General features: G+C 39.0%; 1 protein-coding gene across 2 annotated transcripts; it reads left to right on the forward strand.

The window, feature by feature from the left end:
* The first annotated feature begins 687 nt into the window (after positions 1 to 687).
* Positions 688 to 27,879, forward strand: EMB (embigin). 2 transcript variants are annotated; one of them, XM_014964799.1, is made up of 12 exons: positions 688 to 1,013; positions 6,042 to 6,122; positions 8,299 to 8,409; positions 9,641 to 9,730; positions 11,797 to 11,971; positions 13,142 to 13,230; positions 17,379 to 17,506; positions 18,680 to 18,962; positions 19,755 to 19,788; positions 21,756 to 21,828; positions 23,168 to 24,829; positions 25,122 to 27,879. In XM_014964799.1, exons 1-10 carry the CDS (start codon positions 926 to 928, stop codon positions 21,811 to 21,813), a joined length of 1,137 nt encoding a protein of 378 aa, XP_014820285.1. In that variant the 5' UTR covers positions 688 to 925; the 3' UTR covers positions 21,814 to 21,828; positions 23,168 to 24,829; positions 25,122 to 27,879. The 2 variants fall into 2 exon arrangements, with proteins under 2 accessions (XP_014820285.1, XP_014820286.1); XM_014964800.1 differs by having other exon boundaries at positions 689 to 1,013; positions 8,320 to 8,409.
* Positions 27,880 to 27,990: the final 111 nt, after the last annotated feature.

Consider the following 27,990-nt stretch of genomic DNA (forward strand, 5'->3'; position numbering starts at 1 on the left):
TGTACCTTGATAGCAAATGAACTGCAGCAAGTATCCCATCATCAAGACTTTCCTTCAGAGAATTGCCACCCTGCCAGGTTTTAAGCTGCAAAATCCAAATTCAGTTATTTATCAAGTAACAAACAGAAATGCATATACATGTGTATATATGTGAGCAGTTTTACTATACATGTACAAATATATAGAGATCAAAACAGTCTAAGCAATTAAATTGTGATTTTAAAGGCACCAAGCAGTGAGGAGCCCTTGTCGGAAAAGGTGCTCCCCAGGCATTGCTGCCCAGGCCAGGAGACTTGGAAAAGGAGATGTGCAAAGCCGCAGCTCTCATACAGTATAACCCAGCTGCCCTGGAGCCACTGACCCTCAAAGCTGGGCTCTCCAGAAGATCACCAGCCAAAGGGCAAAGACAGGCTTGCGCTCTGCCCACCGCAGCCTTCTCTGGGCAAACCCCACCAGAGGTGGTGGTGGTGGTGGTGCTGCTGGTGGTGGTGGTCCTCCGGCAACAGCCGGTTTTTTGGCCAAAACTGACCCTAACCTCCCTACGCCCCGTGTCAGCCTCCAGCCGTGCCCGGCGGGGCTCGCACCCGGACCAGCTGCCCGGGCCCCCGCTCCAATTCGCCACCGGTGCTCACCCACGCCCTTCCTCCCGCCGCATAAAGCCCGGCGGGGCCGCGCCGGTGGGGACGTGTCGTCCCGCTGAGGAGGAACGGCGGTGCCTGCCGCTCCTTCCCCGGCGTTTGCCCTGCCCGCGGATTTGGGGCGGCAGCAGCAGCAGCCGGCTGTCCCTCACAGCCTCCCCGGCCCGCTTCAGCCTTCCCTCAGCAGCCGCTGCCCGCGGGCGGTGCGGTGCGGGGCCGGGCCGGGCCAGCTGCCTGCGCGGCGGCGGGGGAGCGGCAGCGGGAGCGCGGCGGCGGCTGGGGGCACCATGCGGGCCGCCTTCTCCGGAAAGCGCCCGGGGCGGCTGCTGCGGCTGCTGCTGCTCTGCCTCAGCCTCTCGGGCGGGAGCCCCGCAGGTAAACGCTCTCTCCGCTCGCGGGCTGGGCGCCTGTCACGCCGCAGCCGCCCCCTCAGCGTCGGGGTGGGCTGGGGTGAGGGGGGCCCGGGGGAGCTGCGGCCGAGCAAAGGTCCTCCCTGCCCCGCAGCATCTCCGGGGGACGGAGCGGTGGTCTCTCGGCCCTGCCTTTTTAAACGGCTGAGGCGTTTCTTCTCCTCGGCGGCCTCGACCCTCCCGGGGGTCGTAACTCCCCAGCGCTGCCTCCTCCTCCTCCTCCTCTCCGCCTGCCGCCCCGGCCTCCCTCGGCTATATCCTCCCCCCAAAAAAATATAAAAGCCGTGGGATTTCTGGCAGGCCGGCTGGAGAGCGGGGAGCCCGGGAGGGGGCTGCCCGCCGGTGAAGGGTGAGGCTGGCCGTGCCTCCCCGCCCGTGGGTGCCGGTGGGCAGCGGGGGCGGCGCGGAGCCGCAGCCGGGGATGCTCGGCCCTTGGCCTGGGGCCGGCCCCGCCGCCTGCCCCGCCGGACCGGGGAGGGCTGGTCGGCTCAGGTGAGGGGCACGGAGGCTGAGGCACGGTGTTTCTGTCCTTATCAACCAGAGCGTTATTTAAGCCCTGGAAAAAAAAAAAAAAACAACAACAAACCCACGCATCGGTAAGTTACATTACTGAAATGTCACTGTGCCTAGCAGGTTGTGAGGAACCTCCCTTTGAAGGTCTTATATTGTGTTTTTAAGATGTGACACTTGAAACCCGTGAAGGAAGATGGGTTTCTGAGCGTTCTGGGTGTGATTCTTCCTCTAGCAGTTTTCAGCAGACCACTTTTAAGGAAATAAGAGCTTATTTCTACAACTAGGGGATTTCTGTTGGCCACCCCTGTTTTTGAGGCGTCACAGAGTAGTACAGGATGATAATGGAAAGAAATATCAGGTTGCTGGTGTTTGCTGTGCAAGATGTGATTGCTGGAGCATGTCTTGCCAATGCTGAAAGTTCTGCCAATACATGTATGTGTTCATTTTTGCTGTGTCTTTAATTAGCCATCAGTGGTTTAGCTGCGTTTTTGGTGTGATGTGCAAGTGGTTACCTGTTTCTTCATCCCTCTGGTGATCTTCCTAATACTGAGAGGAGCAATACTGCTCCGTGTGTGATGATAAGTGTTGTAAAACCTGTAACAGGTTCACATAGGAAAGGACAGAAGATACACTTTGCAGTTTTCAAGGGCTTGTTTGAAATACATATATTTAGGTATGCATATAGATGAAAATTTGTTTTATAGTGCTTTAAGCTTCTTTAAAATATGCATGTGTATTTATGTACACATGAAGTCCTTTCTAACAGCTTATTTCATTAATCAAAAGGTTTTGTGACTGTAAATGGCCTGATATTTGTAGGAACATGTGAGTCACATTATGGCAAGTTAGCCACATGGTATTTACTTTTGATGATTATTACTGCTGAGAGCTGTACCTAATGGTGGTTAAAGCAATTCAAATGATATCAAGTGATACCTTCTTCTGAAAAAAAAGAAAAAAGCCAACTAAAAAAAAACCAAACCAAAACCCTATTTGTGTTTCTAAAAATTCTGCAAAGCTACCATCTTCCTAAAGAGATGGATATCATGTCTGGTTTTTGTGCTCATCAGAAGTGAGCCACCTATTTTAGTACCCTTTATCTGTACAAAGTCAGGCTGTTTTGTTTTTTTTTTCAGACTTCTATTAAATGCTTTTATATTTGTATAAACTAGGCAAGGAGGCTCATACTGTGATTTCCATGATAATTTAAATGCAAGGCAGAGTAATTTACTCTTTCATTAGTTATTAACCAAATGTGCAAAAAGCTGATCAAGCACAGGGACTCCCTGCACAGGTGCAGCAATGGGAAGTTCATGCTCCCTTGGAGGAAGGAGAACTAGAACTGTGTTCTAGTGAAGTCCAGATGCAGTGTGTGTTCTGGAGATATGGGGGTTAAGCAGGCTTCTTCAAGCAAAAGAAATGCCTGCAGTAAAAGCAACCGGATGCCACAAAGACTGAGCTGCAGGAAGGTGGGTTGCAGGCTCTTCTGCAGTTGGTCAGGCATATACCACAAGAAGCCTCTTAAATTTTATTTTGAGGTAAGTAGCTTGAATGAGATTTCTTAATTATTCTGTTACTTTTGTCTGATAGTCTTGTAAGTGCTTAGTTAATTATTTTGAAAAATTTAAACCATCCCTTTTATAAGGGTAATTTCTAACTAAGTGTCACAACATTGTTCTTCAGAGTTTGCTGCTTTGTTTGGTTACCATTGTGCCTGCCTAATTTGGTTGCTGCATATGCTGCCAGATCCCTTAGGAAAAGCAAGCCCACCACATCTTGTCTGCCAACTCTGCCCCTAAAGATACCAAGGAGTTATGAGTAGAGGGTACATCTCATTATTACAGGCTTTGCTGCCAGGTTGGATTTTTCTGGTTTGCCCTGAGAGAAGGGCTTCTATCAGGGCATTTGGAAGTACTTTGTGTGGACTCTCTGGTGCCCCAGGAGAGCTCAGTCTGCAGCTTTTCCCTTTTGTAGGGGGACTAGGAGGTTTTGGCAGCTGGTTTTAGATGCTACTGAACGCTTGTGTGTTTGCATAGAGAATAAAATTGATATTAAATTAATTGACATTAATTTAACATCATTAATTTAATACTTAATATAAACCAAATTGTACCTCTGTTTTTTAATATTCAGCCACTCTTCTGGCTGAAAAAGAGAGCAAATAGATTTTAAAGTCTGAAATTGCTCTGATGATGACAAGTATGGTTCATCCACACTTTACCTCCCAAACATTGGCTGCAGTCGGGAGCAGAGATAAGGTGGAAAAATAAATTAATGACCTCATACTCTCACCTATTCCTTTGTGCTTAAAGGTCAGGGCAACAAGAACTCAGGAAGATATACCACACTATTGATTAGATTTAATGCAAATCAGTTATAGGCTGAGGCACGCAGCCATGACTCAATAGTTTGAGAAGTTACTCGACTTGCTTACATCACTGCCTGTCTTGATGGCACTAATCATGCAGTGCTGGGTCATCTTGATCTCTGATACCATTCATCAGGTGCAGATGAGAGAAGAGGGTTGCAATGTTATCTCTCTGCTGTGTAGTTTGACATAAGGACAGGTAAGAGCTAAGATGTGGAAGCAGTGGTGAGTAGAAATAACACTGCTTGGCTGCTTTTACTTGGTATGTGAATCAAGGAAGAAAAGCCAAGATGAGAACCCTATTAGTATGCAAAACATGTTGCAGATTATCTGCCTTCCTTGTGAGAGATAACAGAGCTACTGTGCAGCTTGGCACTGGCACCTTCTAAATTTATCATCTTTGGGGATTTTAATTACTGTGCAGGTGATGCATCTATTAAGCTGACACAGTCAGGTGATCCATGACATCTTTTGAATACCTCAAGATGCTGCAGATGTAAAAATTCATGGACCTTTCTTCAACCTTACCATGAATATCAGAAGCATAATAGCTCTCCCTGCTCTCAGTGCCTCTGTCAATCAGAAAATAAGACTCAGTCTTCTTACTGCCTGGGTCGTAAAACAACAGGTTCTCAGAGCATATTTCTGAAGTTCTTTGGTTGGGTGAAGGGCTGGGAGAGAACATTTGCCTGTGGAACCAGTGGACCACTATGAAAAGCGCAGTCTGTTGTGAAGAACTGGTAATGCTTAATTCTTTAGTCATATCCTTTGACTACCGTATTTTACTCTTGATCCAAACTGGCTGAAGAATGGTGGGCAGATTGAAAAAGCAGATGATGCAAGCTGGGCACAACTGATGTAGCTGGAATAATTGTGTGCTGGAGGTGCCAGTGGGAGAGTCTGCAGGTTGCCTGTGCCCATAGTGCTAAAGTGGGGTAGGTCTGTTAGTAGCATTGTTCACTTGTAGGAACTGGCAGGGTGCTGACTTTACCTTCTGTTGAAGACACATGGTTTTCAACAAGTTTGAACACTCAAAGAATGATGTAGCTTTTAACTGTTCATCTATACTTGCTGCTGTCCTGTAGTAAGCTCTGCTGACGTCCACACACCCACCCATCTTTAATTACAACAGCAGAACGCATGTCCTTTTTTCCTATGTAACTACTGGCCAAATCACTTAGATCAATCTCACATAAGTAGCTTTTGAGCTTGAGGAAGAGTGTATACTGCTGCTTTGGGAATGGAATATGTCCTGGAATACTTAAGCACGTAAAGATACAGCGTTTACACTAACTAGTTCTGCCACCCAAATGTGGGAGCAGAAAGGAAGGAGCAAACATCTCCATTTCTATAAAACATCTAGGGACTTTGATTTCTTAATAGAACAGTGACACAGCAACTTTCTCAAACTGCCTTCTGCCTCTTCCCTGCTGTCCTTTCTTCAGTCAAGAACATAAAGCAAAACCCTAGAGTCTTGAATGGCTCCTACAAAAAACGCGTTACAGGAGCGGAATCAGATTTGCAGTGGTGTTAAGGAAAATGGAAATAGTCATTAGTATTACTTGAAGTCCTTGTTTGACACCAATACTTTTTGTTTTTGTATCACTAAGGTGATACTAGGAAGGAAGGAGGTTCTTCTCTGCATTACAAAACAGGGTAGACACATCAGGTTGTATTGTGATCCTTACTCTGTTACTGAATTTGCTATACTATGTTTAAAAATAATCAGCTAGTGTCTTAAGCTGTGGTCGCATAAGACTGCAAACAAGACAGGATTTGAGTACAGATTTAAATGTTTATTGATCTGCTAGAATATTTTGAAGAACAGCTTTGCCCCACTATAGGCTAACTACAGGAAAAGATATGTACAGAGAAATTACAGGTCAAATAAATACTGCCTCTGTTCTTTAATATTTTCTTGCCTAACGTAAGCTAAAGAACTAAGGAGAAGTAATTCTTGCATGCTTTGGCTGTATGTGCATAGAACTTGGGGGAAAAATGGGGGTGGCAGGCTGAGGTGAGGAGGTTCTGTTTGAATTCTTTTCATGAACATATTTCTAACTGAGCTCAACAGAGAGAATGAAGTTTATTTAAACCCTTTTATCTTTTTAGATGCAGCCATGACGACAGAAGATGCCAGTCAGGCAAGCTATCTGACTAAGATGCAAGCTGGACTTAATGAATCATCTGCTGGTAATTGTTTTTTTTCAGTACACCTAAAGCTATAATACTCTTTCCTAGTGATACTAAGTGTCATGTAGAGTTTATATTTTCATACTAAAGTCTTTTCACATAAAACTGGGCCTCTTCAGAAGGAACAAAATTAAATATATCATCTAGGCCTTTCAAAGCCATTGCAAGAGCTTAAGTGTCGCAAGCATCTCAACGACTTCGGAAAAAGCTATCCAACTGCCAGTTGTGTGTTCTGTTGTCCTTATGCATATATGCTGTAAAAGCAGGCAGTGACCCTGGAGATGGGACAATACCCAAACTAGGACCATTGTGGGAGGTTCTGTTCTAGCACCTACACCTGATTATTTTTAACATGAGGACTCCTCCTTATACTCTTGTTTTAGTGAGAGGTACAATAATGCCCTTGCATCAATGAAGCCTGCTAATTTCATCTCCCTATTCTTTAAATTATGCATGTGTCAAAACCTTCTGTTGTCCCCACTCTTTATTCACCATATTCTGGACCTTCATTGCGGATTTGATGGGGAGCAGAGAGTAAGGTCCAGGCAAGAGAAGAAACTGATGATTCTTGATCCCACCTCTCCTTTTTCTGTAAAGGTCAGAACAGCAGGAATTCAACAGTGTACCAAAGATCATGTTGATTAATGCAAATCAGACATGGGCTAAGTTATATTTATACATGAATATAAGCAAGTTCTGACAAGTTATTCTGTCTACAGTTTGTTGGGAGATGAGAATGGTATATGTCTGGTGTTCATCTTCAGAGCTATTTACCACAATGTGTGTGAGCTAGCAATAGCTAATAGATTCAATAACTCTTTCCCTACAAAAGCACTCATACATATGAGCTAAAGTATGTAAAGTGTTTTGTACAACATGACCTCACCTGACTATTTTCATGTGATACATGAATTGAGGAAGAGTCAGTATGGGGATCCTATTAGTGGGCAAGACATTTTAAAGTCGTCTAGTTTTTTGTGGATGGATAACAACTACCATATGAACTGGCACTGGTGCCTTCTGAATCTATCATTGAGGCATTTCAGTAACAAACCAGGTGATGCGTGTACTAGACCAACATAAACTCAAGTGACCTATGACAGCCTTGGCATGCTGTCAAGGTGTTTGCAGACACAGACAGAGGAAGATTCCCCAGACTTCTTTCAGCCTTCACATGTTTTTTCAGGGGTAAACACTTGGACTAATTTGTTTTTCCATCAAGCAGGGATCAAGGCTTGCTTGTGCTCTTGTCTAGAGGAACAGGAATTACTGTCTAGTGCTAGGGGATAGCTTCATAATTTTTTGCTTGAAAAGCCATTTTGGACTAGTAGTTGAGATTGGCAGAAGTCTACTGTCAACAACTTCCAAACAAAATAGCCTGAAGCTCTATTTTTCTGCATCGTCCACCTTAATATACAGGTTTATTGTTACTTAAACTGGTTGAAGCATGAGGGGAGGTATGAAAAGGCAGATGGAGCAAGTTAGGCAAAAAGGCTGATTGCCTGTGGCATAGCATTCCTTGTGTTGTGAGCTGTCATGTTGATAAAGAAAACACTGGTTTACGGAACAGGCTAGCAGCTTGGAAAGCACTTAGTGCCTCAGCTTATGCTTGTTCAGAGACCTTTAGATGCAAGCCACTAGCAGGGACCTCCTTCAGCACAACTGGACTCCCTCAACTGTAGCCGAGAGGCGTGCGTTTAAGAACTTTACCTCAAAGTTCAGTATTTTTTGTGGGAAAAGAGAAGGAGTAATTCTGAGATCCAGGCTTTCAAAGATACTATTTCTACTGCACAGTGATCAACTCTGCCACCCAGTGCTTCTCTCAGTGAGAAGACTGAAGCTGTAGCCCAGTTTTCTCTGGTTTTCCAGCTATGGCTGGGAACCTTCTCAACCCATTGACGGAAGACAAAATGAAGCCCCATTCCTTCTGCAAAAGCTACGAGAATGTTCTCCTGTAATGCTGTATGATTAGGCAGACTCAATCCATAATTACTGTTTATGTATTTCTGGGATGTGTTATATAATAACTGACAATAAAATTACTTTGCAAGCATCTAGAACATGTAATGTATTTTATCTACCATGGGGTGGGGAGTAGGAAATCTCTATTTATTTTGTTTCTATTTACTTTCTATTTCATCACTAAATTAAAAGAAAATTATTTTTTTGGTAACAGGTTTGCTTTTTCACCTTTCAGAGCCCATGATAACTACAGGAACTGTCAACTGGCAAACTCAGGGGAGCCACTCGGATCATTTGGGACTTGGACATGATGCATCTACACCTGGTAAAAGCAATCGCATGTCTTAAATTCATAAATTTCAGTTACCCTAAGGCTCTGCCTTGATATTTTTTTAATCAAGGGGTCAGAGGACTTATATTAGTTAATAATTACTGTGATAAGCAGTTTCATGTTTAAAGCTGTATGGAAACTGACAAAATGAAAATTGCTAAAATTGTATTGAATTGACCTTACCTTTAAGCATGATTTCTAATGACTTTTTCCACAATGTGCTCCAGTTTACTAAGAACTTGCATGCAATTGTACACACAACTGTTTAATTTGTTTTGTAGATGTGGAAGTGTGATGCTTCTCTAGCTGGGCTACATCTGTTTTTAAAGCTGTAGCTTATTAATTGCTTTCTTGCTCTGTTCTTGAAATGCATAGAGCATGAGAACAATTACAGTGTGGGTAACAGACTGTTTATGCTTAACGGCCTGCCTGGTAGCTGTATTGAGGTTTGTAGAGCTTTATAAAGGTAGTTTCTGACTAGTATGCTATCCATAGCACTACAGAAAAGGGATTTTGCTGTCCATATTAAACCTTTTAAATGTAATTTTCCCTTGCAGAAGGGAAGGAGTTGGGCAGATGATGGTCAATATTGGGGTTTTTTTTCTGTATGGAAGGAAATTCCTTGCAGTATGACAGTTTTGTGGAGTGGTGAGGGACTCTGACAGTGTTCCAGTGGAGCACAGGGTGTTCTTGCGTCTGCGTTCATTATAGCTGCATCTAGATCAGGTGGTCTACCTCCAGCTTCCTGGCTGAGTTGTTAAATTCTAGTGGCCTTGGGAATGGTGTGTTCTGTCCTTCTGTTTCTTTTTATTTTTTCCAAAAATGATTACTTTTCCAAGTTCTCCTTAGGCATTGATGTAGTCCTGTTGGACCCACCTGTGAGCTATAGGTGACCCTTTCAATCAGGCTGTGAAATGGATAGTTACATCTCTTTGAAGAGTATTGACACTCACAATTACAACATTATATTAGAGCTAGAAACTGTCTTCTGAAGTGGCATAATTACTCTAACAGTGATCATGCAACATTGCTGCCTTAAGACTTTGTCTGTTAACACACAAGATATATGAAAGGATGTCCATAGTAGCCAGCATTTGGCAAGGTCCTTTTTTTTTGCCCTAAGATTACTATAAGAAATAATTGCAATACTGTATGGACATTCTGCTGTAGGATTAACTTCATAGGATCATAACGTATCACTTTGATTCCTCCACAACTTTGTTAGGTCCAGATCCTACCACACAAGAGGTGAAGCAGGCAACCAAAGAGAATGTGTCTAATCATACTTTTGTGAAGTATGAGATAACTCTACCTGGTAAGTGTGTTGTTTTCTCTTCTGGTTACATTATATTGAATGCCTATGAATGCACACAATCTTTTATGTTAGTTTAAGTATTTAGGATGGCACTTCTATGATAAAGATGCTCACAGTAAGCATGTAATGAGCTCAGTAAAAGGAAAGATGACTAAATTTATTGCACTGTTGAATATTGTTCTAGTAACCATTTCACAGTGGACAATGAGATTCTTACTTTTTTTTATTAAAATCACAAGTGAAAACAACCCATAGCTATTTGTTCCCCCAAGTAAATTCAAGTGACAATTTCTTTACACCAGTGAATCCACTTGGAGAGACCCTGTAAGCTAGGGTACTTGTTAACCAGCAGGTGTTAGTCAGCTTTGCAGCATTACAGGAGTTAAAGCATGGAAAAAAGGCAAGAGAAGCCTCTTCCTAAGCTAAAGTTGCCAGATAAGTCCCCAGTTGCCAGATAGTCATGTATAACTAATTTCTTTGAGAACTGGAAAAACTGATCTTACTGAAATGTCTCTCAATTGGAGGAGATCAGTTAGAACTCCTTTGCAAAATACAAGTATGGTATTCTTGGGACATAATTGCACAGCATTTATGCTGTATTGTTTTTTCTAGCAAAAGCTATCTATTGGCAGGTACTGTCTGTCTTGTTCTGTTACATGTATTCTTGGTACGGAGATGCCCCAGATACCAGTCTTGCTAGTGGTTAATCTTCAACAGCATAAGATTTTCATGTCCCATTCATTTAATGTGCGGGTTTATGCTTAAAATAATCTCAAAAAGTATGGATTCTATTTTAAGCCAGTGTAATTAATCTAACTGTAAAACTTTTTTGCTACTGTGAAACCAATTCCATTTGCAAAATTACTTTGATCATAAACAACCTCAACAAAGTGAGTTATGCTTGGCTTATTTATTGAGTGTAATGGCTCTAATAAATGAGTTGCAGTAACTGACTTTGCTCTGCTATGGAAGACCAAGGTGTTGCACCTCTAAGTTTAACTCCAGTTCAGCAGATCGCTATTATTTTGGCTGGGACTTGGAGTTCTAGGCACAGTGTTCTGCTGCCTGTAAATGTCTCTGCCAGACCCAGTAAAGTTCAAATATTCTGTGGGAGCTTCCGGTGCTTCCACTTCAGCCAGACTTTGCCGCTTCTTAGAAATGACTTGCATTATTAAGTCAGTGAGCTGTACTTTAAAACTTCCTTTTGTCTCAGAAAGCATTTGAGCTGTGAAATACAGCTGTACTACTTTGACCAAGTACTACAGGGTAGGTCTAGAACTGAGATGAGGCCTGGAATAAATTTTCATAGAGTATTCAGATGGACTAAGAACAGTTGTATTGAGAAGGCATGAAAAAAAAAATAATTAAGAAATAAAATCTCAGTGCTGATGGGTACAAAGCCAGATGTTTTTACAAAAGGCAGTTTGTATGGATCAGAGAAGATACCTGATGTTGAAACCCTACTTCTTGGTAAATGGGTTTGAAGTGAGTAGCTGTAGCATGAAAGGCCAGATCCAACAATGTTAAGGTTGTGGATTTTATCAAGAACTTCATTAGCAACAGGAGATTACCTATGACTCATAGTATCATGAAAATCAGCAGCTGATTAAAACCTGGATGTTTATAGATATTTACAAGTCTAACTTTTTATATTAATGTAGCTTTTTATATGCTTACTAATATTTTTAATCCAATAAATCCCATTTTTTTTAATATCAATGTGAAATCAGAAAGGAAGTTTAGACTGAGAGCAGACATTGTTCCGCCTGGTGAGAATTAAGTACTTAATATATTTTGTTTCTGTATTAGAGGCCTCCAGGAAGTTTACCTACAGAATGGAGTGATTTTAATTTGTGTAATGGATGTCTATCATAGCTATGTTATGGTATAAGAAAGTTACTGTTAAACTCCGATGGTCTGAATTTGCAGTTTTATTCCCTGAAAAGTATAACAGCAACTCTGTGTCCACCTGTAATTCAGCATATGTAAAACACAACCTTTGAATTCTCCCATAGAATGAAGAAATTCATGTTTCAGAAACTTTTTTGCCTTAAACTTCTTTTTAGGTGTTTCTAGTAAGTCCGTAGAAGAAACTATCACTTTGGATAGAGCAACTAGAATTGAACTGTCATGCAGATTGGACCATATGTATTCCAGTTTGAAAAATTTTCAAGTGACTTGGAGGAAAGGGAATGAAACAATCAGACACATCAGTAAAACTGAAAAGAGCTGGAGCATTCAGTAAGTAGCATTATTTACAATTTGACTTGCAGGTTCTAATGAGTTATCACACACCTATACCCTGCCCAATACTAGTCACATATATATTAGAGCCAAATGCAGTGATTCATAGATGCCCATAATTGACATACTGAAGCTGCAGGAAAGGCAAAAGGCTGCAGTTACCTCAAGTCTGGATAAAGAGCTCCTGCTCTTCCTCCAGTGCTGGAAAAACAACATTTTTTTCAAGTGAAGAATATAGTATAAAGACACAGCTCTCTGAGATCCAGTAACTCTGTTCAGTAAGTGGAGTAGTAATATCAGTTTGAGATGGCTAAAACATCAATTGTTTTTCTTCTGTTTTCCACATTTTATTTTCCACCTCAGTACTGCTTTGCAGAAGTCTAAAAGGCATCAATGGCCAGTTTTTTTCTTCATAATTAGCAGAAGAGAGAGAAGAAATTGGCTTTGCAGTAAAGATGTTTAGGATTGTTTAAAAGGTTTTCTTAACTTTCAAATTTCTACAGAGACTCATGGCATGTAGAAAACCTTCTTCAATTGATACAATTTACTGTTGGACTTCAAAAATATGTCAATGGGTTGATTTTAGCCAAGTAGTCTCCAGCTGATTTCTGTATTGCTTTGGTTTCTTAACATCAATAATATTTATTTAAAATGGGATAGAAAACGTGATATACAGGAACACAACCATGTGAGTCTTCTTCAAAGTGACTATGAAATGTGTACTTTGCCAGCAGAGAAGATGATGGACTTCGTTAGATGGCCGCCCTTTAAAACTGTTCTGTGTTGAAGCTATGCCAGCCATTGACTGACTGGCGTTAGAAAGAACAAACCAGAAAAATAATCTCTTCTGAAGTCTTACATAACACATGGTGAACCCACACCTCATTCCGTAACCTGCTTAAAGATGTTTGGCCTTCTGTGAGTGGCAAGGGTGAAAATGGTATTTGTGTTCCCAAGGGTGCTTGGGCTCTTCTGTTTTCTTAAAAATGTCATGCTATTTCTACATTGGGATAAACCTGGATCCTAGTGTTTCAGCAACGTGTGTTCTCTTCTGCATTTACTAATTTCTGCTGATTTCTTTAGAAGGTTAATAAGCAGTCACTGATAGTTGTAGCACAAAAGAACATACAAGCAAAATAGCAAATTGGTGAAACTTTTTTTTTTAAGATTGGAGATCTTGGATAACAGTAATCTGGGAAGTTACAATTGTACTCTGAAAGGTGAAGAAGAAATCAGTGCTGTGTTTCATTTACAAGGTAATTGTATTTAATCTATTTCATTTTTATTTTTTGTAATTTTCTTCCCTTGACCATCAAAATCCCTTATTAATATGGTTTCTGAATAGTATGTAAATTGCAACTTAATTTGATAGACAATGTCTAATACAGTCAACTATCAAAGGCATTTCTGTAGCATGGAGGGAAGAAGAATTTTGAAGTGAAAACTAAAAGTATTTTTGAGAAACATGCTCTTTTGCTCATTAACAAGTTAAACCTACTTTTTTTCCGAAATGAGTAACTGATTTCCCATTCCCTCTCCATTCCTACAGCAGTAGTGAGTACTTACCACTTTCTAGGGGGTGGGAGGAGAGGATGGTATCTCAGATAAATTCTTCAAAAAACAGAGCAAATGACTCAGAAGTTTGGCCTGAGATTTGGTGTTACAAGAAGAGCAATGATTGGCAGAATGGAGGCAGATTTTTGAACAAATTAAGTAGTATTTCTGAAACATGAAATTATTGAATCTTTCATTCTATATAATATAAGGGCAACACACATTAAAAGTTAGTGTTTCATTGGACAGTGTAAGTGCCCTTTCTTCTGGTTTGTATTTTCTTGTCCAGTAATGTTGCCCCTGACAATAGTAGATGAAATCCAGTTGAATGGAAGACGTGGAAATGGAAAAAGACATGAGCTGTTGAGAACCTTCATCTCTAATGAGAGCTATTCCCTTCTTTGTTCCCACCATCTGAATTTTGCGAAAAGCAAAGCAAGCATTTGATCTGTGCAAGCTCCATGGACTGTGGAGATTCTTCCTGAACACAGGCATCTAAAAACTGTGACTCTTCAAACAACTACCCTAACCTCAGCTGAACTAACCATCAGGGCCTTAAAACTCAGTGCTGTAAGCTGCCTTTATTCAGTGGGATATGTGGTCATATGACTTGAGGAAACTCATGTATGTTCAAATCTGGAATAATGTCAGTATCTGCTTTCAGACCTTCAGCCAGGGGAGAATAGTTTGCAATACTGAAGAAAGACAAAAATTGTAGTTTATTCAGACCTTCTAATCTCTAAAAATGATCATATATTTTTCTTGTCAACATGTGGGTAAGGTTTAGTTGAATTGCTACCGAAGTCTGTTTAGATTAAAAAGAAAAAGTCAAAGGAGACATTATTGTTTTGAAAGGATATGATAACTGTTTCAGTAAGGACAGGAATGACTCAACAGGGAAGTAATCTTTTCCAGAACAGTGCATAGACTGGTTGATTTATTACAAGAAGATGGGAGAATTGCTTCACAATGGTTGAATGCTGCCACTTCTGATGCAGTAAAAAGTTCTGGCTTGACACTTCTCAAGATTAATGCAAGAGTGAAGGAAATAGGAAAGAGAAGTCCTTGAATCTTCTAGTCAATGCAGAGAGAACAATTCTCAAACTGAAATATGAGTAATGTGTTGGTGTAGACTCAGTGGCTAAAGTCATCACTGCTGTAACTAACTGCAGTAGCTTTTCCACTAGGCAGTTGAGCATTACTGGATGTGTTGCCTCTCTTCCCCTTCCCCGCATCCTGGCTTGGCATAACCCTGCAGATTTTGAGTTAAAATTTTACCCAGGTCTGCAGAAAAAAATAAGAGATGCTTATAGGACATACAAATTATTAAACATGGAGACCATTTGTGGGTATTTTAAAATAGTGTGAAGTGTTGTAATAGCTATATTAAAGGGTAGAATAGATTAGTATCTGTTTGCCCTTTGAGGAATCCTTGAACAGCTGTCAAGATATATGCACTATGTAACAACTCTGGTCTTTAAACCAGTGTGGAAATCTGACTGGCATAAATGCTGGTGCGATTACCTGTCTCTTTATCTCTTAAACAGTGGGGTTTTTTTCTATGCATCAGCAGTGTTTTGTCACCAAATTCTAGATGATCTACTTGCAAAAGTACCCGGGACAAAGCACGTTATTTCCTTGCACACATTCAAGGATTAACCAGTTCTATAGAGCCAGAATTCATGATGGATATTCCTGTCCTTAGTCATGGCTGATGTGGTTGCATGTATTGCTGGTGTGCCTGTAGCTGTGCTTAGCTACTGATCAGCATGGCTGAATCTTTTTGACTACCATATAAACCTGTTGTACTCAGTGTAAGGGTTTGTTATTTGTTTTCATATGTAGGGACTTTTTTCCCAACTTGCTTTTGGTCTTGTCTTCTATATATTGGAAAGTGTCAGCAGCTATTAATGTTGTCCCTTTTACTCACAGTAGTGAAGATACTCTGCCACTGCTCTTTAAAAAAAAAAAAAAGAAGATAGTGTTCAATGATTTAAAACAAATACATATGGACTGAGAAGACCTCACTAGTAATGAGGCTGGATTGATGTATGGTACAGCAAGTTCTGAGGTTGTAAGCAATGTTTTTATTAACAAATTGGTTTCATAGATATTTCTGAAATGGAAATTTTTAAGTTTGAATACTCAAGAGAAGTGCACTCTCTGGGACAATTAATTTGTGCTCGGCCAGGCAAGAAGTGGAGGTAACAAGAACAAGCTTAGTTTATACCAAATTATTCCATCATAACTGCTGAAAGAGATTTCTTGGCCTGTTTAGTCTTGTGTGACCAATATAATTTAAAAGATGTACTGGATATGTACTTACAAGATAAAGCAATGAAAATTGAAGTAGAACTTTAAGTAAATGGATCTGAGGAAAGCATGCTGATAAACATCCTAATAAAGATGGAAAGAAGGGGAAAGAGGAAATACGTACGCCATGATATATTAGCTCAGGTCTAACTGTATCTGTGGGATGCCCCAAAATACTCAACAGCCTCTTTTTTTTGGCTTTTGCTCTTGGAAGTTATGGTTTGAGAACCCATAACAATCTATTGTCGTTTAGACAACTATTCTATCACCTGATGACCCCTCCACACCCGGAAAGGGGAATTGGGGAACACAAAGAAACACAAGGGTTGAAATATAAATAGATTTAATAGACTAAGAATAAATAATTAACAATAATACTAAAGAACCAGTATTAATCCCGATACTGATATAAAATATGCAAGAGTTATACTCAGCCAATCATATCAGCAGGAAGCTGTGCACTCCCAGCAGGGACAGCAAATGGCGGTCACTGCGAGTACAATGGCTTCAGGAGGAAGGGAAGGCCTCAGGGGTCTGGCACCGGGGCAAGGAGTCGTCTGGACTGCTGCCATCAAGAGAGAGAGAGCTACGCAGCAAACTTTTCTAATTTATATTGAATGTGACGTTCATGGTATGAAATAATCCTCTTGGTCAGCCTGGGTCAAATGCCCAGGCCTTGCTCCTCCTTGTCCCTGTGCCTGGCAAGGCTCAAAAACGCTAACCTTGAATCCCACAGAGCCTGGCTGGCTGTAAAGTAAATATTTTCAAATTCAGACACTAGGGTCTTCTAAAAGTGCAATTTTCCCCATCAGTAGAAGAAAACTTTGTCCTGTATCTTTCAATCCAGGACAGAAGTCTCTGGGGCCTCTACAGTTTTAACAGCTAGGACATGTAGGTCTAAAGTTATAATCTGATGTCATGTTTCTTGTGGCCAGTTCTTAGCAACATTGGGCCAAAAGTTGTTTTTATTGGCATGCACCCACAAGTCATTACTTCAGCTTAGAAAGTGTTTGTAACTACAAAGCTCACTCAATCTACAGTTTTGTCTTAATTACAAAAAAATTCTCTATATGCACAACTTGCCAGATACCATTATGTAGCAGCATTATGGCTGGAATAGACTTCTATCAGTGTTTGCAGATTGAGTAAAATAGCAGAAAAATTGTGCTTCTTTCTAGTCTACTAGAACTGAAACATGTAGCTCATAGCTGTCAAGGATGGGGAAGAGGAAATGTGCAAGGGTAGAAATCAGAGTCTGATTATCATTTGGTTTTCTGTATTAACTGGCAATTTACCATCATATAGCAACTGAGAACAGGATTCTTGTAGTCTTCTGCACAAATTATGCATATGGAATATCATCCTGAAATGACTGCTCAGTTAGGATATGTCATAAATGATGGAATCATCTGTGTTTACAGGAAAAGGAAATGAATGGACTACTATAGATACATACCTAAATATATTTTATCTTTTGTAATACTGTAATTAAAACCTGTAGGTCTGACTTGATGAACTTTTTTCTACTTGTTCTTAGTACCAAAAATTGAAGGAAAAGAAAAACCCATTATCAGTTATGAAGGAGATACAGCTGTAATGGTTTGTAAAAGTTTTGGCTATACTCCCATTGCTTGGACCTGGTATGTGACCAATGGAAGTGAACAGGTAAGGTTTCCATCTGTTGGCCAAGAAAACCATATTGCAAAAACCAAGTAGAGACACTTTGTGAAGTATAATGACTCTTCACTCTATGCTCTACAAATTGTATTTCCATTAAAGTTAATGTAAATCTCTGTACATGCAAAAAAAATTGTGATATTTAAAGTATTTGTTATTACAGGGATGTAGTTTTTGCTCTGGCTTGTATGATGTTTCTTCTCCAAAATCTCCCTGCCATAATCTTATAGACCAGATAAGAGTAAAACAAATCAGACAAGCCTTGAGGCACTTGTTTTTACTATATTAATGATTATGAATGATGCTATATTGCTCAAATAATACTATTTGATATTAAAAAAAAGTATCTTATAGTAGAAGGCTTTAAAGACATGTCAGGAATTGGAGGCTTGAGGGAGAACAGAAGCATCTCCCTTCTCTTCTACTTCTCCAGCTACAAGTAGTTCTATATTTCCCAGCCTGTATGACCTAGGGTACTGGACTGAAGGAGGTCATCCTGTGGTGGAGTCTGCTGTCAGGCTTGGTGCTGAAGGAGCTGAAATCTCTTCTTGCTTAAACTCCAGCCTTAAAAGCTGTGATGAAAAATCTGAGTCCGCAGTTTTCCTCTTTCACATATCCACTCAGGATCCCACTTAGCCTTGGAAGCTTAGCCACTTAGTTCTAGCCCTTTTCTGGGGGAAGCACTGTCAACTGAGAGGAGGTAAACAGATCAGTCTCCTCTGTACTGCTGGAGAGTAGTGTTGACTTGTAGACTATCAACATATTTTCCAGGGAAGCAGCATTCTTAGCTCAAATTCCTTGAAAGTGTATGGTTTGTACTGTGGTGAAACCTGGACGTTATATCCAGACACCTAATGCTGCCTTTGGTGGAGAGTCAATAGAGTCAAGGGTACCTTTCATCTGATCTTAAATAGACAAAAGCAGCTTGGACAACTTGCTCACTGAAAGTGCTTGTTTTCCTCCATTGAGTGTGAAGGGAACCAGGGTGGCCAGCTGAGATAAGTCCTTCCCTTGGAGGTAGACTAATCATGCTTCAAGTGCTACTTTGTCTTAACACATTTGACATCTCTCTACGTAGAACTATCTGAGAATATAAATACTTTGTTTAACATGTTCTCATTGCATTAATAAGAACTTTAATCTATTTTTTTTTGTTTTCAGATTGCCATTAATGACTCTTTGCTGGCAGACAAGTATGCAATTAATAGAGTATCTGCCAACGTAACCCATCTGAAGGTATTGCAGCTCACCAAGGAAGATGATGGTGTATATTGGTGTGAAGCTGCTTTTGAACTAGGGAAAAGTAAAGGAAAGCTGAAGCTTAAAGTTCTGTCCTTCATGGTGCCTCTCAAACCCTTTCTAGCAATTGTGGCTGAAGCTATTATTTTAGTAACTATTGTTTTCCTTTACGAGATATATTCAAAAAGGAAAGAGAAATGTGCAGGTAAGTGTTTATGGTTTTTCTTTTAGTCTTTTCTAGCTTGCCACTGAAACTGCAGCCAAAGGTAGAAAGGCATGACCCATAGCACTTCATATATGATGTTCAGTGTGATTTTTACATCTGTGGTTTTTTTTGATAAAATACTTTCTTCTAGAACACTGCATTATTTTAGATTTTTCCGTGAGCCTTGAATTCAGACACAAAGTGCTTTCAATAAGCAATACTTTCCCATAAAGGGTTTGATATAGTCCTTAGCTTTTCCTTAAAGACAAGGGAATTTAAAGGCTATCCCTGTCTGGGCAATGCTTTGGAATAGAACCAGCTGTTAGCCATCTTGATGGGCGAAACTTCTATCAGGAAACTGAGTAAGAGGGAAAAAAATGCATTAAAATAGGATGTACTAATTTCGGTTGCTGAAACTACGGCGTACATAGGTGACCCAAACTAGATGTGCAAGATAAAACAAAAGTGATGTATATACATAGATTTTATACATGTGTCTGTGCTTTATACATACATAAGTATTTTTCTATATTTTATACATTATGTATTATATAACATGATGGGTATTAAAAGCAGATTAATAAAACTTTATCAAAGTAAGTTTTTTGACAAATTTGTGGGTAATCTCATTTAATAGAGTAACCATAATTTGAATTGCAAATTTAATAAAACTAATAAAATGAAAAAATAAGACTTTGCTTTGGTTATATCTGGAAGAAATAATATAATTAAATGCAATAACTTTTCTAGTGTTTGTTAAATTGACACCTTATAATTCTTTTTGTTATGCAGAAGATGAAAAGGAATTTGACCAAGTTGAGCAACTGTAAGTAACAAATTTATATACTATAGTTAAGTATTTGCTCTTTTGCATATTACAGTGTGTTGTATAAAATTATACCTTGTTGTTGACCCAGTGGGTAATGTTTTATGATGAATGTGAAAGTACAGTTTATTACTTTCCTTGACACTTCCTAATTCCAGAGTGTGCAGAATGCTGTTTTCTACTTCTGGTGTTTGGAAGTTATTTCACTTTCTTATGAGGCATCATGTGTCCTCATTATAAACTCATTCTAAAAGGCTGTAACTGTGAGGAAAATCATTTTCAGGTGGAAATTTTGCAGAACAGGCTGTGAAATGTTTTTAATATGCATTTTTTTTGCCCGTATTAACATACATTTCTCTCACTTGCATGTGGTCAAAGCCCCAGCTGTCCTAGGTAAGCTGGAGTTACTGGAGTGTTGGGAGCTGGTGGTGTTGGCTGGTTTGGTGGTAACCCCAACCTCTTTGGTGGGGCCTCTCACTGCGGTGGTAGCTCAGGCTCCCTGGGCACAGGAAGGGTTGCACTGCTGGAGCCAAAGGAGCAGATGTAGGCACTTGTGTTGGTGCTCTGCTGCTTGAGGGTTGGTGCTCCTGTGCTGGCTGCCCCTGCTTAGGATTATGCATTTCTAAAGGCTTGCTTGTTGAAGTAACTTCTAATTCTCTCTATCTGTCCATCTTTTGAAGCCTAGTTGCTTCAATTGACCTGTTAACTTTCCTTTTGTTTTAAGATGCAGCCTAGCAGTTCATCTTCTCTTTAGATGTGTCCAGTCTATTCCAGTTTTCTTTCCCCTCAGTCTATTCCCTTCTCCTATGTCTATCTACCTCTTTTTCCCTCTGAGTAGTGCTGTCTTTCCCTTTTTTAATTTCTTGCTGCAGTGACCTTCTTTGTTTCCCTGGGTTGTATTTGCTTTCCCATACCTTTTCCCAGTGCTAGTTGAAAACATATTTTAGTGCTTTTCCTCTTGTCTAAAGAGCTTTAAAGCTGTAAATCAATTATACTATAAAGTAGGGATATGTCTTGGGAATATAGTGTGCTGTTATACTGCTGAGTGTTTGGGGATATGTCTTGGGTTGAAAATTGAATAATTACCCTTGTTGCATAGCCCTGCTTCTTATAAACATGCTGAAACTGTACTACAATAGGATTTTAAGAGTACAGGGGACTAAAATAATGTTTTCCTACTTTATGAGATGTGGGATGTGGTTTTGATCAGCTGCTTGAGCTTTCCTTTGGAGTTCTATCTTAGGTAAATGCATATGTGGAAAGTCTATTAAACCATGTATTTCTTGCTTGATTTTAGTAACTGAAAGTTATTTCAATTACTGACTATGTAGAAGATAGATTAGTGAACCAGAGAGAATGGCTTCAAAGGAACTTTTCTGGTCTGTTATGACAAGCAATGACTAATACACAACTGAACTTGGTTGAGGAGGCTATAATTAAAATGCCATATCCAACAGTGTGTTAGGTGGGAGGCTAATATTTGGGAATAGAATACTTTTTTTTTTAGCAAGAGAATTGTTAATTCAAGTCTGGTTGTGACCAACACCATATAACTAGTGGTAGGTACTCCAGAAGGAGCAATCATGACTGTTTCAGCCCATATTCTGAGGATGTTGAGCTGTATATTACTTGTATATTATTTGAACATTCACTTTATATACAAATTCTATGCACTGAATGAAATGATAGTGTAGCAATAATTTCTGGGAATACTATCCCTGTTATGACTTCTGCCCAGAACTTTGGGGGATTTTTGAGGGGATTGAGTTAAGCCTTTACTACTTGGCTGAAAAACTTCTAGTCATTATTTTGGTTCTTTAAATTTTGTTTAATCTTGTTTTGTATAACTTCACATGCTTAAAGAGTAAATAAAATACATTTTAGGATGTACTTTTTGATTGGATTGTGGGACTGGAATGACATAAACATAAAAGTTGAGTTTTGAAATTTAACCTCTCTTTTTATAGTAAATCAGAAGAAAACAATGGTCTGGAAAACAGTAGCACTAGGCACAGGAGAATTTAATCCTGTTCCGAAAAGGTAAGTAAGAGTTGAAAGAGACTAGTGTTTACTTTCCTCTTGTGTGGCCTGATACAATGGCAGAAATCTACTGTACCGTCTGGAAAACAGTAGCACTAGGCACAGGAGAATTTAATCCTGTTCCGAAAAGGTAAGTAAGAGACTAGTGTTTACTTTCCTCTTGTGTGGCCTGATACAATGGCAGAAATCTACTGTACCATCCCAACCTGTTCTTTTTTGATGTGGGGACAACATAGTAATAAAGCCATTGTTTAAATAAAACAATATATGGTCATTCTTAATGAAATAACAGGAAGAAAGTGAGTCCAAAACCTTTTAATTCAATACTGTTGTTCCACCATTGTGGTCTAACAGTTCTGTTTACCCATGCAGTTCTTAAAATAGGACCCAGATTAACCTGCTTAATCGCTTGGCTCCTGATTGTGAAACATTTATGTGAATGCCAGGGTGGGTGCTGAGATGTGTTAGAATTGCTGATGTATCCAAAATCCTGCTCGTTCAGGCTGTATTTTTGGGTGTCAAGTGAGTCTATGGAGGAAGGATGCAACTGTACTACCAAGTGGGAATGTGGCAGTACCAGAGATACAAAACAAAGGATTATAGGACTTTAGAACAGAAGACAGATCTTAATAGATCGTGACTGAAGGGATTAGGGGTAGAAGCAGCTAGCAGAGGATATGTAACCCTGTGGAAGCTAATGAACTTCCCTGATTCTCTGCCCTCTTTACAGTCTAATTACAGGCTGCTTCTACTTGTGCCAGCTGGAAGTGCTTGTCAGAGGATGGTCTGTCAGTTGAGGACCAATCCTACGCACTCTAACTATTTCCCCACGTTATTCCGCCTCTGCATCTGGCACCCCAGTCTCTCAAAATGAAAGGTGCAAGTGACTTTGCACTTATGTCACTGCTGTTACTGTTTTTCTTCATCACAAGATATCTACCTGAAGGAAGATTGTTTCTGTACCCTTTGTTTTAAAGAACAGAAAAGTGTCAGGTGAAGTTCATATAAACAGAGTAACAAATCAGAAAACAATCAAGAGCAAATACTTTCCAAGAATGTATTTTCTTCTGTCTCCTGCATGTTCTTGTTGATTGCTGTGACTTAAGTTCCCAAAGATTTATCCCATATTGGATCTAAGGCTCTATTCTTGTAACGTCATTCTGGCCTATGATGCTCAGTGAATCACTAAGGATTCTGATTCGCAAATTAAACCATTCAAAAAAATTTGGAAAGTATACATTGGAATGAATTTATTTTCAAACAAATATGGGAAAACATTAAGCAACAAAATAACGGTATTAATGTTATAAGGAAATGTGTTTATTCTCTTTTAATTCAGGGGATTTAAGCCAACAGAAGCGGAAATCATCGCAAGCTACAGAAGATGTATGGGGCTATGCATTTTAAACATCCACTATAACTCCTCTACACTTACGAGAAATAAAATGCTTTTAAAATAGTTGTGAAACTGCTCATTTTATACAGACAATAATGCATTCTGATATACTGCATTTAAACCTTTGCTGTCTGTAACACTGTTTGTCAGTTTGCTACTTAAAGGTGACTTTTATGTGATCAGGCTTTCAGTTGTTTTAGGACTTACCTGTTTGATTTTATGTCCTAAATCAAAACTGACCTTGCACTCACTGAATGAACGGGTAATACAAAATGGGCCTATTATCTACATGTTATAAAGCTGGGCTTGCAAGATAAAGTATTCTCACCAAAGAAAATGCCTTTTACTAGCAAGTGAAGTGAATGTGACAGACATTTTTACCAAAGAAACAATGAAAGGGAAATCTTTATCATTTTTAAATGAAACATTAACAGTTTTGCAATCTGCTCTGAACACTAAAATGTCTTCACTTAAACTTTTCTTAGTGCCATTTAAATGAAAAAAGGGATATAGGTACATTCTGAAGACTTCAAGATACAAATTCTCTTAAGATGCCTGGCCATATGTCTGTGCTACTATACTGTAATTCTAAATAGACTGAACACTTAAATACTGACTGATCAGATATTGCAGCAGTGTTTCAGAGTAGATGAAAAAAGCAAAGGGGATACAGTACCATATAATATAACTGAAATAATTCCTTATGCTTGTACAAATTACTGCAGGATCTAAGGGCTGCAAAACAAGTTTTGTGATTATAATTTATACAAAACACAGAAATTTCAAAAATATATCTGTGTGGTTCTTGTCATACATTCTATCTAGTTAGTACTCTTACTTCTTGCAGCCTACTGTATTGTGGTTTAAACTCCTCTCAGAGCAAAGAGAAGGTCTTCAGCAGCTGAAATTTTCAGGCTATAGGATAAAGCAACATGAATACCACTTCTCTCTTATATAAATTTGTGATGCTGCTGTTATGACTTAGCTCTTCTAAAGCAATATCGAAGTTGCCATAATTCTAAATATACCATTTAGTTACATTATGCATTCAGCCTTTGCTTGTTAATCCAAAAGAAAAATAAGAAAAGCTGCCTTCTTAAGAAAGGGAAAAGTAAAGTCTTCAAAAATTTATTATCTCAACAAGAAATGTAAGAAAAAACAGGCAGCATTTGCAAGCTGCCTAGGGAAGCCGAAGGAAAAAGCATCTAAATAGAATTTCCTCAAACTGATAATTTCTCTTTGAACATAAATAAGGGCATACAGAAAAATAAAAGTTAACATTTAATTCCCTTCCTTTTTTTTTTTTTTTCAATTTTACTGTTCTTATGATGTTTTCAATCAGAAGCCTGGCATTGACTGTTTTTTGGGGAATGGGGGCAAAAAAATCTGGTCTGATCTATCCTCTTTGGTTTTTCATAACTTACTCAGCAGCTTTAACCACTAAAAGTTAAAGTCCAAATGAAAAAATGATGGGAAGTATGTAGGCATTAAGGGATTGACTGTCAGGGCTGAACACTGATAAAGATTTCCCTTGCTAATATACTGTGTTTGTTGTATTTTGCCTTGGAGTTTCTATGCAATATAAAAAGCAGACTGCATTTACAGGTTTTTATATTTATGATGTTTTCAATCAGAAGCCTGGCATTGACTGTTTTTTGGGGAATGGGGGCAAAAAAATCTGGTCTGATCTATCCTCTTTGGTTTTTCATAACTTACTCAGCAGCTTTAACCACTAAAAGTTAAAGTCCAAATGAAAAAATGATGGGAAGTATGTAGGCATTAAGGGATTGACTGTCAGGGCTGAACACTGATAAAGATTTCCCTTGCTAATATACTGTGTTTGTTGTATTTTGCCTTGGAGTTTCTATGCAATATAAAAAGCAGACTGCATTTACAGGTTTTTATATGAATTTATCATTGATATAACAGCATTTTTGTTTTAGCAAGTATATGTTTGCAGTTTAAAAATATTTAATCCTGCATATTAATTGTTTGAAACAAACCATTTTATTTTTTTAGACAGTAGGCTTTTTTGTAGGAAATTAGGTAGTTAAAAAGTAAGCTTGTTTATAGATCTAAGAATTAGTTCTGAATAAACCAAAATGCAACAAAAATGAGGCTAGGTAATATCTGGAAAAAATCCCACATTTTAAATAGAAATGGTAACAACTTATTTCTACCTTCACTGAGTGTTCCTACCTGATCATGAAATAGTGGTACGAAGTCTTGGTCAACTTAAGAAAGTTACATGGAAAGATACTCTTTTTGGTGTTAGCCAACAAGGGCTGCAGTGAAGGCAGGCAGGAACTGGAAAACCTGGATTAATGATGGATTTTAGATATATGACGTGTGTTCCTCCTGTCTGGACTGTATTAGAGTTTGGTCAAATTGGCTGCTGTAGTTGTAGTTTTGTCTTGAGCAAGCATGTTCTGCTTGGCATGTCTGCAAGGGCTTTGGTGTTTATTTTTACATTGGCAAGCAGTTTCTTCATCTTGGGGAAGTTGCATTATTCCTCATATATCTGCCTACGTTCAAATCTTCTTGGGTTCCTCTACAGAGGGAATAACAAACAATACTAAATAATATTACATAATTGAAGTTATGACCGTTAATTATGCCAAAGACATAAACCCTACTTCCCTAGTACAGATACCACCTAGGAAGCTTTGGAAATCTAGAAATGTGTTTTATGAGAAATACATGTTGTATATGTTCAAAACATTCCTGGTGCAGTTGCTTTGTATATATGTTTCATTCATAGCCTTCAATAGAACAAAAACTGCGCAACTTCAAAAAACCAATTCTCTAGGCAATGACTTTTTGTTGCATTCAAGCCAAGAGGTACCAAATGAGAGCCAAAACAATTCTGAAGATATTTAATTCAAACAGCAGTTAGAGCTAGGTGTAAGGATTTGCAAAATTAATTTTAATAACAAATATTATGTAATAATTGACGTATGGCTAGGCTGGGTCTAACCATTACATTTGTTGGGCAAATCTTGTCTTCCAAATCTTTTGTTTTGTTGCAAAAGGTGATATGTTACTGGTTTCTATACCAACAAAAGCCTTATCCATTTCATAGAGAAAAAGATTAAAGTCTGCAAATGAATCCTGAAAGGCTGTTCTGTGATGCTTTGAACTGGTCACTGCAAATTTCTCCTTTCCATAGGTCTGAGGTAGACACAGACAACTGTGAGACCAGATTCCTAGTGAAGCATGACAAATATTAGAAGAGCTTCCAAGCTGTCAGCTCAAATGGAACTGTATGTGTATTTCCTTAGGCCAGAGACCTACGGATTGCCCAGTTGTGGGACAAGGCAATTAAGTGAGTAGCTTATGGGTCATTTGTCAGTCATGAGGAAGAGTGGAAAAACACATCAATATTGATACTGAAATCTGCATCTGTGTGCCTCTGTTTTTTGAGCCAAAGAAAATAAGCTTTATATTCTGCCTTTAAACTAACTGTCAAAACTTTTCAACGCTACTGAGCAACTAAAATCGGGAAGAAACTTGATTGGTGCCTTCTCTGTATGGGGAATTTTTCAACTGAGTGATTCTAAATGTTGAGTTACCTAGCACATGCCGGCTGACCGCAATTAACTACATCCTGTTGCAGTTCTAGCTGGGAGCTCCTCAAAAGTAGGAGGGGGCAAGGACTGCGGAAGAGACCAGTTGAGAATGGTTGTTAGGGACATGGAAAGAACCTCCAGGTACTCTACAGGGGTCCCAAGGGACAGATGGCAGAAGCTGAGATAATTTGAAATTAGATGCATACAGGGAAGGTAAGTGCAAATCTGTAGGAGACTCAGTGGGTTCTTTAGCTGTGCCATTCAGAGTGTTTGCATAGGAAGTTCTGTATGGTAACTGAAACCAATCTGCTATTGCTAAGAACTTACACAGGTGAAACCACAAATCCAAGTAATATGTTTCATAAGAGAATTGGAAGTTGTGTCCTTTGAAAATGTTTCTCCACTGGTTTTAAATAATTTTGCACTCTTGTTACTTTCTTATGCCAGAACATGTGCATATATAGTGCATTAAACAATTCTTTATGAAAAAAATACCTCAGTTCCAAGCTTTACAACTTGTTACTAAATATGTTGACTTGTCCAAACTTATTGTTGACATGAGTTCATTTTTGTAGTTGAATTTCATAAGATTTCAAACTTCAGATTCAAACATTATGATTGCTTTTCTTCTATATGGAAACTTCATCTGATTTGCTCTTCCATTCAGCCTTTCATTGAACAAATAAAGATTTTTGTTCTGTTTTATTATTAGGGTATTATTTCTATCAACTGACTTCATGAATTATTTTCAAATTGACATTAAACGTTATGTAACAGTGCCTTGAAGGAAAAAAATTGTTTACCATATTGCAGTTCATTTTTCTCGTTTGCAATATGTTAAAAGTTTCAGAGGAAGCTTTACAGCAAAATCTATTTTTTTAGTGAAAGGCTACTGACCCTAATACTTTTATCATGTTTGCCTTGTTTTACATTCTGATTTTATACTCTGTGGTCACTAGTTTCATTGTTTCGCTTGAGCAGTAAGATGTATAGCCTCTGTATGTTTGATGTATATGCAATAACAATGAGAGTAGTTATGAGTAGTGTGAATTAATAATGTTGTATTGAAAAATAATTCCAATAAATTTAACCATGAAAAATCCATGAAGTGGAACGTGAACGTATGCTTGGTGACTTAAAATCAGACTCGGTAATTTCTTTTTATTTACCCATAGCCACAGATGTTATTTTAGACCA

This window comes from Calidris pugnax, unplaced genomic scaffold (genome assembly GCF_001431845.1).
Source record: "Calidris pugnax isolate Ruff unplaced genomic scaffold, ASM143184v1 scaffold273, whole genome shotgun sequence".
Lineage (NCBI taxonomy): Eukaryota > Metazoa > Chordata > Aves > Charadriiformes > Scolopacidae > Calidris > Calidris pugnax.

Bases quoted from the DNA above. Each gene is read 5' to 3' on its own strand.
- EMB (XM_014964799.1), top strand. From the start codon at position 926: ATGCGGGCCGCCTTCTCCGGAAAGCGCCCGGGGCGGCTGCTGCGGCTG. The intron at 18,963-19,754 runs GTAAGTGTTTAT...TTTGTTATGCAG, and splicing joins AAGGAAAGAGAAATGTGCAG to AAGATGAAAAGGAATTTGAC. The intron at 19,789-21,755 runs GTAAGTAACAAA...CTCTTTTTATAG, and splicing joins TTTGACCAAGTTGAGCAACT to TAAATCAGAAGAAAACAATG.